The sequence below is a fragment of the Wyeomyia smithii genome, chromosome 3 (assembly GCF_029784165.1).
Source record: "Wyeomyia smithii strain HCP4-BCI-WySm-NY-G18 chromosome 3, ASM2978416v1, whole genome shotgun sequence".
NCBI classification, from domain to species: Eukaryota; Metazoa; Arthropoda; class Insecta; order Diptera; family Culicidae; genus Wyeomyia; species Wyeomyia smithii.
In genome coordinates, this window is record NC_073696.1 from 234,305,915 (window position 1) to 234,323,611 (window position 17,697).

Here is a 17,697-nt window from a genome sequence, read left to right on the forward strand (position 1 = left end):
TACTTAGTAGCACTCTTCTGTAACTTAACGACTCTTGTACTCAATAACTATACTACGTTGATCCCAACCCAACACCGCTTACGCATGCCAGAAAGAATAAGCTCCATCACATCCTACACACCACGACACGACAGAACCCGCGCGCTTCTTCCGCGACAACAAACCACACACGCGCGCGGTCCGGTTCGTGTTCATAATAACCCTTTCTGCTGAAGTGCTGAACCAACTGCTGCTGGCTGAATTTGAATTCGCTTTCTGTCTGTTTCGTTTTTGATTCGCTCCTGGACGGTTGTGTTTTTGTGCGCTCTCCCATATTTTCTGCCGTTATTCTGCCTTTGTGATCATTATATAGAAGATACCTTCTGCAAGAAGTTTTGTTACACAAAACGTGTTAAAGCAGGCCATCACTTTAGTTTGCCGGTTGAAAAGATTCGCGTGCTTAGCTGAGAGGAAGTGAAATTTTCGCATAATTATATTTCAATTGTTGAAGTATCATCGAAAAGCATTGTGCCTTACTTAAATCGCGCGACAATCAGTGAAAATTGAAGAAATCTTTACAAAGTGATCAGTCTATTTTTATTGTGATTTCGAAGGATTTTTTTAGCCCTACAACCCCCATCAAGATGACTTCTACTAACTTCTCCGTTGGATTTGGCGAAAACTCCAAGAGCTCTAGCAAGTAAGTTCTAATTGATTTCCGTCTGATAAGAAAGTCTGATCTAGAACAGCCGACGACGGGTTGAACAGCCGGCTGTGGATCGTGCAAGAACTCCAAGGTTTTCTTTTGTTAGTCGCTGATGATGAGAGGTCTCAGAAGAACAACATACTTTCTGTGTTTTTTTATTTTCGCAAATCGCTCTTTTTCTGGTTCCTTTATGTACCAGGCTTCATGTTCTTTGGGTTCAGTTTCATGCTAGTAGCAGCGGACAGTTGGTTAATTGCTCTTGACCAGAGTTTCGTACATATAAATTCGCCAGTTCCATATTTTTGCTTGTTAAAGCAAAAACATATTTACCAATTGTCTGCCCTGTTTGGAGTGCTGCAGCACCGGTACAACGAATGTAAAATTAAACCGGCCGGGCAGAAGAATTCAATCAACCCTGTCGAAAGCAATCGAAAGTAGCTCAAGCACGACGTAGAAGATTCTAAAACGCTTGTTTATTGGCCATTTCGTTAAGTCAGCTATGTATTTGCTATGCAATTTCGAAATGAAATATTTGCTAGTTGGCCGGTCTCTTTTGTTGGTCTATCTAAAGTTAAATGCTATATGAGTTCGTCGGAGTTTCTGACGAACGTTTTGATGTTTCAGTTTACCAGCGAACAGTTTAGGTAACATGTATTCAAATCTAAATACTTTTATCGCCGCATCAAGGAACATTTGTTTTTTTTTTTAGTGTTTAGTGGTCTTGCAGATTCAATTTAAAGATTTTTGCAACCGACAAGACATTGCCATACATGTATCCACAATTGAAAACATATGACTATTCAATTACCTAAAAGAAAAATAAATTCTGGAAATATGGTATCTTTCAAGTATTATGGGTTATACATACTATTGTTTTGAACAATGGTTCATATTTTTGTGGCCTCCTGAGACGCTTCTTTGCCTTCATTCTTTCCACATTTCAAGAGTCGTATACTATAAAGGTTAATGTATAAACCTTTCTAAATGAATATGTACACTGAATAGAAGCAACATGACATATTTCCCTTCTTCATGTTACTTTTCAGGTGGTTTGCACAAAAAAAGAAATTGATCAATTCCATTCAGTCACTTAAGTAGTAAATTTGATTGACCTGAACAATCTAATAGTAATTATTTCCAATTAAAATGCTGTAAAATATTCTCTAATCAAAATCTTAGAATCTATAAAACAAAAATAAAATGCGTTGCACAGCATTTGTGTTTTGATTTGCACACAAGACCTTCTGAATAAAATAAGGCGTTCTATATAAAACGTATGGCAGATTCAAGCGTATTATCCTATGTACAGACAACACACAAAACTGTAAAGAAAATGTTTTGTTGGATGATTGTCGATAAATTTCAGATTTTCCAATACATCTTTCTTGTTACATTAAGAAATATTTCAAAAATGAATATATGGCAATGATACTGGAATCTAATCCAATAGGTATCCAATTCAAACCCAATTAATTTCGAAGAAAAAAAAAACACGTTTTTACTAGGGATGTTACGGATATCCGCATCCGCAACCGCAAATGCGTACTACCGCATGAAAATTAACATCCGCATCCGATTTTGGAAAAAGATTTCACTTCATAAAATTTTGTGGAAAAATTTTCCTTGGAGTATTTACTGCTCGCTTCAATAACTTTTGCACAGGGGAAGGACATGGTCGAGTGTCATGGTCGTTTTTTCACGATTTCGTCCTTCAAACGCATCAATAACTCGATGTAATAGTAACCATTGACGGTTCTTCCCTTTTCAAGGTTGTCAATGTAAAACATACCGTGCGCGTCCCAAAAAACTGACGTCTTGAATTTGCCAGCTGCCTGTTGCGTTTTCGGACGCTTCGGACAGCTCTCACCGACTACACGGCACGCAGCTGACTGCCGATTCGACTCCGGAGTGAAATGGCGGATCCATGTTTCGTCCATTGTCACATACCTACGCATGAAATCCTGTTTATTGCGAATAAGCCGTGCCAAACAGCTCCCTGAATCAACTATTTATTGTTGCCTTTGTTCAACTGCCCAATTTTCGGTTTAAAATTGTAGACGCATTTCCAGTTGATATGTTTACGATCTTGGCAATTTCAGAAACTTTCATTTTGCGGTCATCCATCACGATTTTCAAAACTTGCCTCATATTTTCCGAAGTTACTACTTCATTTGGCCTACCCGAGTGTTCTGCATCAAGTGTATCAGTTCTACCGCGTTTGAAATTTGTATACCACCAACAAATCGTTGTTTTCGATGGAGCAGAGTCCGGATAACACTTTTCAAACCATTGTTGACCCTGCAAGGTATTGCAATGCACATGGGGACGTCAGGCAAAAAATAAATCTAAAATCCGAATTCATGCTCTTATTTTTTTATTTTGTAGTTTAATTTTTAAATAGTAACAAAGGGAATTACTTGCTTTCACTCGCGGATAAAATTGTAGTTACTTCCCCAAACTCTGATTTTCAGAACTTCTAGTTGAATAGGTAGGTTCAACAGCCACGAGTCGCCCCTGTATTTTTCACATTAAATAGCAATGTTTTGTCATCATACGATATTCGTCTTCCTTTCAATGTTTTACACAAATGCAAAAGGAGCGCCACTTTCACCACATTAGCTTTGTTGTTTATGGTTCGATTGACGTGAAAATTTGACACATGTCACTTAGTAGTATTGCCTTCTCTGGGTTAGTCCCGGGACTTATTAAATGATGAGCCATGTGGAACACATTCGAAAGGCTGAATTCAAATCTCGAAACTTTTAACGACATGCACCGTTTTTGAGATATTTCCGCATGCATTCGTTTTTGAGATATTTCAACATTAAGCTTAGAAAAAATCTCTTAGAAATCTGGAATTTTAAGTATAAATTTTGCTTACATTTCAACAAAAAATTAACTTGAGAGGAAAATTCAATTTATTTTTGATTTAATGTTCTGCGGTTAGCACCGATAATATCAATGTCGTCCGCGAAGCCCAGAAACATGTGAAACTTCGTGATAATGATGCCACTCCTCTGCACACCTGTCCCTTATATTGTACCTTCTAAAGCTTCACCCTGTTTCAGACCATCTAACGTCACAAACGCGTCCGAAATTTAGTCCGCTTGATGTGAAACCGTCAAGCATTGCACGTAACAGCTTAATTAGTTTTGTTGGAAAACCATGTTCAAGCATAATTTGTCACAGCTCATTGTGTTTCACTGTATCGTACGCCGCCTTAAAGTCTATAAACAGATGATGTGACTGCAAGTTGTGTTCTCGAAACTTGTCGAGGATCTGCCTCAAGGTCTATCTGGTCAATATGTGGTCCGTTGTAGATCGTCCTGCTCGAAAACCGCATTGGTATTCTCCAACAAAGGCTTGCTGAACGGCTTCAGTCGCTGGCACAGGATACGGGAGAGAATTCTATAACAGCGAATTCTGGATGTCCCGCTGATTCTCATCTGGATCTGGATGTGTGAGGAGACGTATTTTCCTCACCGATCTCGATTTATCTCGATGGGTACCACAGATGGCCATTTCTCTGGTCACGGCGAGGTTCACAATCGCCAAGCTGTTGTCGTTGGTGGTAGAGTGAAGGCTTTCCCTGCCAATAACGGGACGAAAGAACTCCTCTCGTCCAACTTGTACGTTCATATCTCCGATGACGATCTTTAGATCGTGTTGTGGGCACTCCTAATGCGTTTCCCCTAGAAGCTCATAGAACTCATCCTTTACGTCGTCGGTTTTGTCGTTTCTCGACGCGCACATGTTGATAAGGCTGTAATTGAAAAATCTGCCATTGATCCTCAATTCGCATAGACGGTTATCGTATCAAATGACACGCTTCATTTCATTTCCCATTAGCACGAAATCGACGCCCCGTTCGGCTCTGTCGCTCCACTGTAGTATATGTGGTATTTGAAAGAAGTTCCCGCAGTTGGATCAACCGCACGGAATTCACGTTCTCCGGTTTTCGGCCAACGCACCTCTTGTATGGCTGCTACCCTCAGCTCTCTGGCTAAAACCGCCCGCGCGTGCCGGTACCAGTACAGTCCTAACGTTCCAAGTGCTATTTTTCCATTCGTTGTCCTTCATTTGCCCAGGTCTATACCGATTGTTCCGATTGGTATCATTCTCTAGATTGTTCGTAGTATGTTTATTTTAGCATGCTGTCTTACTAGGGCTGCGATGCCTAGTCTCGCCGTCTTGGGTGTTTCATAGTTCAGTTTCCGGATCAGCCCCTAACCTGGGGAACAGACACTCAGGCTAGCTGCTCTCCAAGGAGGACAACTCTTCCTTCCCTGTCAGCATACGACCAAGTTCCCACCGGTTCACCGATCTTCTCTTGGTTGCTTGTATCCCAGTCGGTACCACATGGAGTTAGGGATAGTAGTTGTAATTTTTCTCTGCCACTCGCCGAAACATAGCGAATAGTGGTAAAGCCAAATTTTATTCCTTTACCTGTATTAAAATTTAATTTGAATTTTATTGCATGATTCATGGTTTTCTTGTTACGTGTCTTAAAAAGTCTGAATATTGACAGATCCAAAGAGATTTAGGAGGAATGGAAAGTTTTAAATTTTAAAATCCGTTTTTCTCGAAACTCAATTACGTGGTGTGCAAGTTTTGAATAAAAACGACGGTATGCCAATTTTATGACAGTTCGTTATTCGCTCAACAGTTCCCAGGAGTAAATGGCACTCCGTTTGGAAAACTCATTCTTACTACTCCAATTGAAATATGTGGTTTCCTCAAAAGGACGGTTGGTTTTAGCTTCCACAAAACTCGGGACATGCCTGTACGTCGACGGAGATCTAAAATATTCCACTATGAAATGTGCTGTTGGTCCGTCCGCTATGGAAGACAGTGAGATATTTGAAATTGCCGCCTGCTGCTGGTCAATCCAGTTCCCCAGTGAATAATACTTTTGCTGCTGCTGTCAGCTACTACTAAATAGGGACCGTTCTTCCCATTATCCATTGGTAAAGTGATTGGTTTAAGTAGACGCAGGCTTTTATATACCCCAAGAGTGCATTACCAGTTAACAGGGTATAATTTTCGATCGACCGTGTTAGGGAAAGCAAACATTAAACGACCAACCAAATTAATCGAAATCGGTGGTTCAACTGGCTGGAAACGGACTGAGTTTGAAACGTTTGAAAGTAGACAATTTTTGTGACGCTCTCAATGTTTTCGGTTTATTAATTTGTACATATGTTGCCGTAAGACGTATTTCTACGTCAAAAATTCGACGGTCGACAGATTTATATTGCTAGCACCTCCGTTTGTGTGTTGATAAAATTTGGCAGCCTTTCACTATGTCACTGTAAGACGTAATTCTACGTAATTTTTTTTTCTGTGTATATTCTCTACAATGCATTATTAATTCTTTACAGCTCATTTTTGGAGAGTTTCTCTATACAATGTTTTGAATAAAAACAATGCCAAAATGCATACGCCCCAATGGGCCATAGTCGATCGTAGGTCATTTGGTGTGGTTTTGCTCAATAGATACTGATCTTTAAAATATTAGGAAAAAATATGAGAAATCTAAATAAATAAGTCGGTGAATTACAACAGTTTCATCTCTTTGCAGTTCTCAAAATTCAATTCTATTGTATAATCAATAATCGACCTACAACATTCTACAGAAGTATTCTAGAGCCTATCCTCTTACTAACATATCCCATCTCACGTAGAGTTCTATGTATAGCATATAAGCACTGATAATGGTTGTATGTAGCAAACGAGATACGTACGTATATGCGGTAGTAGAATTCGATGGAAACATAACCTATTCTCAATATTCAATTCCATTTTACTAAGACGCTCAATAAGAAATTTATTCAGCTACATGTTTTGTAATAAACTTAGTGTGAGGAATGTATGCTATTTTTGAGTAAGATTAATATTCACTGAACAAAAAGTTTCAAAATCTATTGTTACTGTTGTTCCGTCGTGTTTTACAAACGTGACCAAGCATGCATTTTTATAGTATACTGCAGAGATTCAGGACTAATCATGTTGCTATAGATTATTTTTAGTAAGATGTGTGCATAAAACGTAAAATTCAGGTTTAATTAGACATAAAAACATGATTACAAAATTTGATTGAATTGCTTATGGGTAGAGAAAGTAAACACTCTACTGTACGGTGTTCCAAAGTAATATCGATTTAGATATTCAAACAAGACCTAAAAATTACATTTCTGCCAATTATATTTCGATTTCTTGAATTCGCCATTAAAGTTCGTTGAAGCCTCAAGCGTTGTATAAAATAACACGTAAGGGTATTTTTTCTGCAGTTAAACTTAAAACTATATTGCACCGTGAGCTTGATTCCTAATATGGGACATTCTCCACCCCTCAAATGCTTGTACATGCTTGCAAAAAAATAAAATAAGATAACGATTGATGTCATCATAAATCCTAGGAATCTTACCGGTGACTAAGTCAATGAACTCAACGAAGCCGAACTCTAAGATAACACCAAACGCATAACAATCATTGCAGGGGTAACGGAATCCATTTTCCAACAGAAACAAGTCTCAATTAGTCACCAGAAACAACAGCACATAAATCAGAATTATCTCCCAGATCGGAGCCATTCGGGGCCCGATCCACATACCGGGGGTGCAAAGGCTAACGAGCGAACAGACGGCGCACATCTCGACGTGAAGATATTCTCCTGTCAGTATCTAAAGAGCGGTGACCTATAAACTATGGCGTTGATCGTCTAGCTTCTTACCACTTGACCATTTATTTCTTCTTTTCTCATTCGCTTCACATTTGGAATGATAATTGCAGCGACGCTTTGGTTACGCGCGTGTGTCGCAATTAGAATCATAATCTCAAAAGTCAAATGGAATGGCTGTTGAAGCATCCCCCGAGACCCCCGTGGCGGTACTGCCCAACTCAAATCTGAGCGACAAACAGCTGGTCCAAACTCTATACTCCACAATCAATTAGCGTGTTATATATAATTTATGCCGAGCCGCTTAAGGCGCCTTTCATCTTCTGTCTGATGGGATGAGTTATAAAAGCTTTTCGCCTTCGATTAGCCGTACAGCTTTCTTCATCAACGGTCGCTGAAGAGAAAGAACATGTGATAAGTGCCAACATCTTTCATCATCTTAGCCACAAGAGCTCAAAAACAACTCGACGTGAACAAAACTCGAACATTCCCTCTTGGCTCTCGCAGTTTTGTGTATACAGTCACTGCCAACAATTTCAAGCCAAAGAAGAACTTGGGATTAAATTCGTGACAGCCAAGCTGCGGAATCTGCAGATTTCGATCGCCAAACTAGGTGGCATAGATGCGTTGCGGACAACTACACCGATCCATCCCGTTATCATCGCATTTTGGTCAGCAACTTGTGGGAGAAGCCAACCTGTATTTGATTACAAATGAAGGCGCTAATCAGAGAAGCTGGAACTGGAAGTGAGCCAACGCAACGGGGTGGTGTCAAATTTCTTCTTCGTTCCGATTGGGTCTGTGCCCAAGCATACCAGGTCAACAACCTGTCGACAATGGGTGACAGTAACAGGTTGTTATAGAATCGATCGTTCTCAAGCGAGCATCTGCGATGCATGCAGAAACAGGTCTGCGTTTCGCAAGATCGACTCCAAAAGATAACTGTAAAAAGGTGATGTCTAACATCGTATGCAATGTATATACTGCGGGAGGTATAACTTTCATTGAGTAACTCAACCAAGGGAACACTGGAAGCTGCGCCCGCTGTATCAATATTGTTTTTTACCTTGTTGGCCCCTTCACCACAACTAGCGAACTAAGCTGAAGAACGTGGGTCCAAAATCCCGAACGTCAAAACTAATTGACATACATATAAGATGAAGTTCGAGCGCACATCGTCGTTTTTGTGTCACACTTCCAGTGTGGACTTTTGTTTGGACGCGTTACCCGCGCTTCCGTGATCATATGTGTTTCAAACGTAGGCGATCTCCGGCCGCGAGGGGCCCCCACTCAAAGGGTGGGTTGTTCTTATACCTACACAGGTAGTCTCAGGTACTCCCGCAGCCGGTTTCTCTGTTTCGGTTTCTATTTCCCCAAAACGACGCCAACCACAAAAAATGAGCCAATTGAGAGGATCTTATGTGATTAAGACGCTGTGAAATGTTCCCGTTCAGGTTGGGGCACAAGTTTGAAAGAGACCGATGCTACGCGGGGCGGCGGTAGCGACGTTTGAAACCTGGTAAATATTGACATTCGTTCCAACGGCTTATAGATAGTTCGGAACAAAAATGACTGCAGCTAACAACAAGCGCGGCGGCGGTCTGCACGAAGAAACACATTTCAATTGGGGTTTCTCTGTCTCTTGTCTGGTGCGAAGAGTGTTGTCGTGTAAGTTTAAGTACACAGGATGGCAGCAGCCGTTCCTGCTAACTAGCTGGTATGTGGGCCCGTTCACGATTGACCTACCAGACACGCTTTCCGGCGGGTTCTGCGATGCAGCCCGCGTTTTGAAAGATGATCTATTGCAATGTGCTAATCTGAAACGACAAAGGTTATGCCTTACTCGTGTGCGGAGACGCTTCGAATAATAATAGTTTGTTGCTACAAACGATAAACGAATCGCCATTCGCCAGCTGGAGCCATACGGGTTCGTATAAGTGGTTGAGAAGAAAAGAGCAAAAAAGATTTGATGGTTCCAATTGTCGTGCTATTCCTGAGTAAACATCCGGCTTTTGAGCGGTACCATGCGATTTTTAAGCATTACGAATTTGTTGATCCACACTGCGAAATACGATCTGATTTGATAGTAATCTCTATCCTGGTAGCCCTCGGTTGAGATTTTTTTGAGTAGTAGTTGCTGTAATTCCAAAAAAGTTTTAACCTAATTTAATATGAATTCTCTTCTAATACATGATATACATGATTGGAGGGAATTAGTAGCTGCCAATATCTGACTTTCGGCAAGATATGTTTTCTTGAAAATTGTGTCATAAAATTGCTCCTTCAAAAAATAACTCCTCCAAATTTAGAGATAGCGATACACTTTCTTCTAAAAAAATGTGACAATTAATCTTAGTTTGAAGTTCGTAGAACACTTGAACAATAAAAAAATTAAAATAAAAGGGTTATCTCATTTCAAGGGGGTGCTTTACTTTTATCTTCTAAACACATAAAAATGCAGCTCTGTCTGTCTGATCCATATAGGCTTGGAAACTACTGAACCAATCGGCGTAAAATTGTGTATATAGTGGTTTCAGGGGCCGAGAAAGGTGACTAAGATAGTACGAGACCCCTCCCCCTTCTGATAGGGAGGGGTCTCATACAAATGAAACACAAATTTATGCACATCTCGAAAACTAACCAAGCAAATGGAGCCAAATTTGGCATGTGGATGTTTTTAGGAGTATCAAATATCTCCATATTGGTTTGACATCCTTCCCTCTTCTGGAAGGGAGAGGTTCCATACAAATGAAACACTAATTTCTGCACATCTCGAGAACTAACCATGTAAATTGAACCCAATTTGGCAGATGAATGTTTTTAGGGGTAACAAATATATCCATAATGGTTTGAGCATATATCAAGATGGCTTGACAAAATATTTTTTTTTTAACTCTTCTATCACCAATATTTAGTGGTTAATTTCTGAGTTCGAAATTCAACTGAGTCAAGCCATCTTGAAACATGATTTTTCTTCAAATGAATCGGACAACGATGATATATACATCAATCGAAAGCTCTTAATTTGTGGTTCACGAAAATGTAATTTTGAAGTCATAATTACTAGTGTTTGTACAGAAATTTGTGTTTTATTGTTTACGTAGTTCTACGTTTTGTTTATTTGCTGATGACGCTGCTGACCGCTAGTGGCGTTGCTGTTTGCGGTGTTTGTCATTGCTATACTGAGCGTGCGTGTGGGGGATATGGTAAATATCGAGATTCGGGAAACTTAGCCAACGCACTTGCTAGTACAGGTAGCCCAACAGGCACAGAATGGATATGTGTAAATTTGTTGTTAAAAAGGATACCGGTAACGAAAATGTACTTTCAAAGGAAAGCAACCCAAATTCGACGGATTATTTTTCAGAACCAGTAGGTATTGCAAACAATCATTATTACTTTTTCATCACCTAGATTCTGAGAAATGTTTCGGAAATATTTAAATGTTCAAATAGGCTGCCGGGATCCAACTTAATGTTGCTCTTCTGTTATTTTTCCATGCATATGTGCTAACTTATGAGCAAAGTTATAAAGAAGATGTCTGCTGTCCGCGGGTCTGTTAAGCTACTAGTGGCACCGTCGCACAGAGGAGTACCTAGAACAAAAAGCTGGCCAAAATAAGAAAAAAGTTTTTTGTCGCTTTTTGGTGCCGCTGTATTTTTTTCTGCAGCCTCAATAAATGCTTCGCAAAACACCATCACTCGACTAATGTTAAACGGTATTATCATATGCTGGGAGCGCTGTAAACATTGACAAATTTTCAAGCATTTTTTTGGGAATCGAACCGTTTATAGCAACAAGTTGTGCCAGGCGTAAAAAAATTGACAATTAATCTCTATTTTGCACATTTTTTCTTTATGTTCAATGCTAATAAATAAATTCCGATATTAAAAATTATAGCTTCTCTTAAGAAGTTTTCGAAATCAGTGATTTTTACGTATTACTGGTCGCAAACGGCACCCTACTGGTCGCGTGTCACTATTATGACACACCAGTGGCTTTTCTTAGCGCCCCAAAATCATTTGATTGTGAAGTTGTTAAATTTTTTTTGCCACTCACGCATTGTTGCTTTTCTTTATAGAGTTTATTCAGCTATCGAACATGTTTCGTTTTCTTTTCCTTTATGTCGTCATCTTCGAAGCACCGCCTTCGTTGAAAATTTCTATTTTTTTTTAATTTTATGTTTGTTTACAGGCTATTAAACTCCACTTATTGATTAAATTTTTGAGACCCTGCAGTATAAGCTCCAGTAGGATAAAAAAATCTACATCGGAAATATTCCTTTAAAAGTAGAAATTGAACAGTTCTAAAGATTCGGGAAGATATTCCTAAATGTAGAACGACGTTCAACATAATGTTCACCACTGCAGTAGTTGTGCATTACCCCTACGGGCAACAAAATGAGGCCACGCTGCAAAGCAAAAGACACGCGGTCGGATCGGAACAATTCACTCGCTTGAATTCTTCTGATCCGGTTTGTTTACGTTGTTGCCGGCTTTTAGCGGTTTAGAACCGGTAGCTACTCCACTGTATAGGTCGGTCTCGTGATAATTATTGTGAACCAAAATCGTAGACTGGCAAACAACCATACAAGGCGGCTGTTTCAAGTGGCTATCGTGGGTCATCGGAAAAGCCTGCGATAATCGCTTTCTTCCCGATAGAATGCAACCCAACTGGGTTATAAATCATCAACTTTAGAAAGCAGATAAATTCGCGAGTTTGCATTTTTGCAAACCATCACCAAGAGAGGTACATTTAGCGGAGGAGTGCTAAAATCCAATTGCGTTGAATCACAGGCGATCGGTGCCTGTGATGTACCAATTTTTTTCTAAATATTGACGTTCGCAACTGGAGCCAGGTTTCGCATGATTCAGTAGTTTGTGCAGCGATATTCAGACGTGAAATTTGTCATTTGTAATTGTAAATCATGCACGTCGTCTAAACACGACTGCTTCAGTGCACCAGGAAATGGACCATGTTTTGTCAGAGAGTATCCCGTTCGTATTTTTTATGGCTGTTTATGATTGGAAAAGTGTAGCAGAATGAGTTAAATAGAGTGATTATTTTTATGGTACTCTGTATGAATGGCAAAACATTTAAAAAATCCTGCCTCCATATACAAAGCGACTCTATTTGCGTTGGAATTCAAGTACTGTCGTACGAGCGGAAAGTTAATCAAACAAACGTACGTACGGGTTTCGTATGGTGGTTTGTGATCTTTGTTTCCAGATCATTGCACCAACGCTCAGCCGACGCTCCCTGAACGTTGGCTTCCAAGGCCTCGCGATTTGCCAATCCCATTTGCAGTCGCGACTGGCGACGAAATCCGTCCCGCACTAAGGTGGTATTACACTTTCACGCATTTGTTTGTTCTGATATTTGTGTGCCTGATGATGGGTTGACAATCCTGTGGTATGTTCAGGGGTGCAGTATAATAGCTGACGCAGGGCAATTAAGCTGTCATAATAACGATGCGTATGTACTCCAATTGCAATTACCAGAGAGTGATTTCATGCCAATTTACCCGGTCGTTTGCAGCATCCTCTCAGATTTCAGTGAAACTGTTTGGTGAAAAATTTTGAAATAAAAGGGCAAAAGAGCATTTTAAATTTCATATTTAAAATTTTTCCAATGTAATTTTCTTCAATGAGCAATATTATTGATGAAAATTCTAGCACTTTTGCACTTTTAATTCATTGACTAAAATTTCGTAGATCATTCAGTTTTCAAGCTAAAAAAAAAATAGTCACAATTTTTACTATAATATGAGAGGGTTGTACCAACAGCTGGGTGAATTAGCGTGAAATTCCTCTACATGGAAATTATAAACACACCATTTATTTTGCATTGCGTATGGCAAAACAAAGTTGCGAGGAAACGCTTTTACAGTTCCGTATTAGATTGATTAAGTAATAATAATAACTGATACTAACACTTCGCTATGTATTGCATATGACACCAGGTATGATGAATGTCTGCTTGGTGTTTTGATACAGTTATCTGCTTTGCAACTTTCCAAGGCATCAATCTGATTATTTCCGAACCGTATCACAGCGATAAACTGTAAAAGTATGTTAATATGCAGCTTCTTTATAAGGAAAAAACGCAGTTATTTCTGGCCTTTATAAGAGCTGACAGATGGCTTTTCACTAGTACCAGCAATAAACTGTAAACCGAGTCTCGTCGTACTGTCCTCTTGCTAGGTTAATATCTAACGGTCACGATCGTCTACACAAGCTACAAATTATTGATTTGATTCTAGTGGAACGTTACAGACAGCGACAGTTCGTTGGCCCTCTTGTCTGAGCACGCTATCAATTATGTCACCCGCCTTAGAAAAAGCATTCGGAAATAGGCAAGCACGAACAACTGCTGATAAGATCCCCAATCGAACGTCTGGTAAAAATAGCTGAATGTTTCGGTAAACCACAGCTCGGAACGTCGAACTGATGGCGACCGATATCTGCATCTGTCATCGGATAATTGCACTTTTACCAGGGTACCCTCATTCTGGGACTGACACTGCGCGTACCTTTCTGTTTTCTGTCTGTATGTCTGTCTGTCGTGCGTGTAAGTTGAATCAACCTACAATTATTTTCCGGCGTCCGGTGGAGTTTTAAGCCCACGTTAAAAGGATAGCTACGTACTGTGTACTTACAGGGCGTGCTTCATGTGTGTATAGTAATATGTATATTCGGAGAAAGTGATTTTTGTTTGTGCTTGGTGGACCCCTTCGGGACTGCAACTTTAAGTAATGAATGTAACGAATGACACTGTCAACAAAAGTGTGGCTTTTTGCTTGAAAAAATATCATGTTTCGTTTTTTATGCGTTGGAGTGGGTTTGATGTATGATTATATGGTTTCACTCAAAACGCAATTTATTTATGCTAATGTTTTTCTTTATGTAACTCCACTCACTCTAGTATGTCAATATTGGCTGCAGGGAAACTAACTTAGCAAAATATTAGCGGAAAAAGTTACTCGAGAAAAAAATCGGTTATAAAAACCACAATGGGGGTTTCTACTATCGTACCGGCAATGTTTTTCGATTTTTTTTGTTATGACGCGAAAAAACCATTTTTCCTTGAATATGCTCGAATTGAATTTTATGGAGATTTGGGATCTTGCTTTAAAAATCTCCAATTGTGAGTTAGCGAACGATGATGAAGGTTTTGGTTTTGGATGTTTTCGAGCCTTTTTATGAAACTGTATACACAAAGGGCTTTGTGCGCCTCTAGAAATTCGTACAAATTGTTTTCAAAAACAAAAAAGTATGCAAATTTGTCTAGTGTAATATTTACAAAGTGTTTCTGAATTCTCAAAGGGGGCTGGCTTTTAGGTGTGTGAAAATAGTTGAAGAGGTTGTTAAAGGGGGCTGGCAATTCCATCTCCGAGGTGTGTGTAAATAGTTAAAGAGGTTGTTTAAGAGACACGACCGCAAGGTTAACGTAGTATTACGAGAGCTTATCTTGGGGCCATCCACATACCGCGTGGACAGATTTTTAACGATTTTTTGATTGTTGAAATCAAAACAGAAAGTATTGTCGTTTGCGAAAGTATTGTCGGAATCCTTTATCAGGTACATGAGTAGAGATAGTTTGTTGTTCATGACTGGAACCGGAACCAGCGAAGATGACTCTACTACAGAGTCCTACGTATCATACGTTTATTGGCCATTTGCAGTGAAAATAAATTAGCTTCTCGGCACCTTAGCCACTCGTGCATGTTGTTATGTTCTGTTGCCTTTTTTGCTAGTTGTGGAATACTCAGTATCTGATAAAGTTCTAAAAATATACAACTTTTTCAAATTTGTTATTCTCGCTACTTCGCTTCCGATGCTAATTGAATGGTCGTTCCTTTTTCTAAGTTTTCCATCATGTTTCCCGTGCCCAAGAAAGGTGATAAACGAATGTTTAAACATTTAGATTCTTCGGGTGGTGGATGGCTTATTCGCGCGCCCCTCGTATATATTGCTCGTGTTTCCTTTTTGTATAACTTTCTATGTTTTTATAGATTTTTTACCATATCAAATATTTATTTCTATTATGGTTACAAACTTGTTTATATAAGTACTACATTATTAGTTTCTCCATCAGGAACTAAAATGAATAAATTTACAGGTAAACCAACCCTCGAACAAGTGACATATAATTGACCGTGGGAAAATCACGCTGATCCTAAATCTATTCCACATTGCTTTATGGATTGTCCCTGTGATTTCTTTTAGTAATAGAGAATGCAATTCTTAAAGGGAATTGAAGCCTCTTAAAATTAATCGGTAGATCTGAAGGCTACGGCCCTTTTCTGTTAAGATCGTTGCTTCAATTATATTTTTGAGCATCTTTCTCACATATAGCCTTGCTCCGTTGCAGAATTTCCGGGGGTCGAGATTCCTCAGCAATATTAATGGAGGTCAGCTGGGTCGAGTGAGTTCAAAAATTCTGTTGGAAAGAGGATGGCCTCATCAGCACTGGATTGGATTTGTATTCAGTCACTTAGCCTGGAATCATACGAAGTTTTTGGTTGTTTATTTAATTTACACATATTTTTTTGCTGCAAGGATTGTTCTTTCTCGTAACCAGTTTACGTTTAGATCATTTTTAGCAATCGCTGGATAAATCTTATCTGTTAATTCCACTAGAGATGCTACTAAGTTACAAAAGTCTGGTGGAAATTTGATGCAGCCGGAGATATCAACTGCCACTTGCCCTTCTCTGATTTCCAATAATTTTCAGCGAAGGTTTTAGCATACTTATCTCCCAAATGAATTCTCATGTTCTGTTTCAGTGACCTAAAAATGTTAGCTATATAATATATTCATAGGTCGTGTATTTTATATCAGCGTATTAAATATATTTAATTTACCTTGGTCACATGCATCTAAAAGAAAAAATATTTCATACATGCATAGATCTCATCAGTTGGTGTTGATTCGGAAATAATGGGAAACGTCTCCTCCCATCAAGTTACAATTTTCTCTAAGATCCTTCAGTGTAGTATCTAGGGCATCCAGGGCTTCTGTATGAGCCATGGTGCATTCATCCCAAATTAGTATTATTATTATTATAACTTAAGCAAGCTTTCCAGAAAATGTAAGTCACCATGTGGGATTAACAAATTGACGCCGAATATCTGAATTCTGGACGTAATCTCGATGTCGAAAATATACATATTCCAGAGCATATATTCGTTTTTCGCAAAATTCTGAAACCGGAAGTCGCCATCATGAATTTAAAAAATTTCGTTGGACTTTTGTTTCTGGTTCCTAAAGGTCATCCTGGTTCCGGAAATACCAATGTTGGGAGGTTTGTAAACGTTTTCCACAGTTTTATACAGCTTCCCAGAAATTAAAAGTCGCCACCTTTGTTTTAGAAAAACATTGGACATCATATTCCGGTCCCTGGACTTCAACTTCTGGCCATAGTCGACCAAGGACATGAAAGCTATCGTACTCATTCAAAAAGTTCCCATAATACTAAAAGACCTGACTTTCTTATAAATTAAGACCCCCGCCCTCCTTGATAGTAGCCCCTTCCCGTTTTCGACATCATGTTCTAGTATCGGGAAATCAATTTCCGGCCTTCAAACATGACCAAAGGCCTGAAAATTATCATATTCATTCGAAAAGTTCTCATAATGCATGAATAAGCTTGATTTTCTTATCAATTAATACCAATTAATAATCAATTAATTAATGGTGGAAATCGGTTCAGGCATTCGAGAGTTATGCTGGAACATACACACATACATACATACAAAACTTGTCTTTTATATAAAAAGATGAGCTAACTTCGCGTGCAACATTGTTCGATTCAGTCACTTACCACGGTGATACAACTTTTCCTCTCCGTCGCAGTCGTAGAGACGCAGAGGTAAACTCGGTCCCCGACCACAACGCCTGTTACACTTTCTTCCTTACCCTAACGATCGTAGGGACGTGGCCGGCGCTGTTATCGATCTATAAAAAGTGGTAGCTACTGAATTGTTGTACAAGAAGATGGCTTGGGATTAGAAGTAGCCATTTACGTGATTCCTTTTGCAACTTCACTAGCTCAGATCGATTACGGAGGAGTAACTACGAATTGTGCGGTCGTTCAAGCTCAAGCTCAATGTTTCCCGTGCCCAAGAAAGGCGATAGACGTGATGTACAAAATCACGTCTATCGCCTTTCTTGGGCACGGGAAACATTGAGCTTGAGCTTGAACGACCGCACAATTCGTAGTTACTCCTCCGTAATCGATCTGAGCTAGTGAAGTTGCAAAAGGAATCACGTAAATGGCTACTTCTAATCCCAAGCCATCTTCTTGTACAACAATTCAGTAGCTACCACTT

The 17,697-nt window shown here is 39.4% G+C and overlaps 1 protein-coding gene across 2 annotated transcripts in view; it reads left to right on the top strand.

The window, feature by feature from the left end:
- The first annotated feature begins 257 nt into the window (after positions 1 to 257).
- LOC129726794 (microtubule-associated protein Jupiter) overlaps positions 258 to 17,697 on the top strand; it is a 231,208-nt gene continuing 213,768 nt past the window's right edge. Inside the window, exon 1 of one of the 2 annotated variants that reach the window (XM_055683900.1) lies at positions 258 to 679. In XM_055683900.1, coding sequence (XP_055539875.1) covers positions 624 to 679 — 56 coding nt within the window. In that variant the 5' untranslated portion in view covers positions 258 to 623. The remainder of the gene's footprint in view (positions 680 to 17,697) is intronic. The other variant, XM_055683903.1, reaches the window with a different exon arrangement.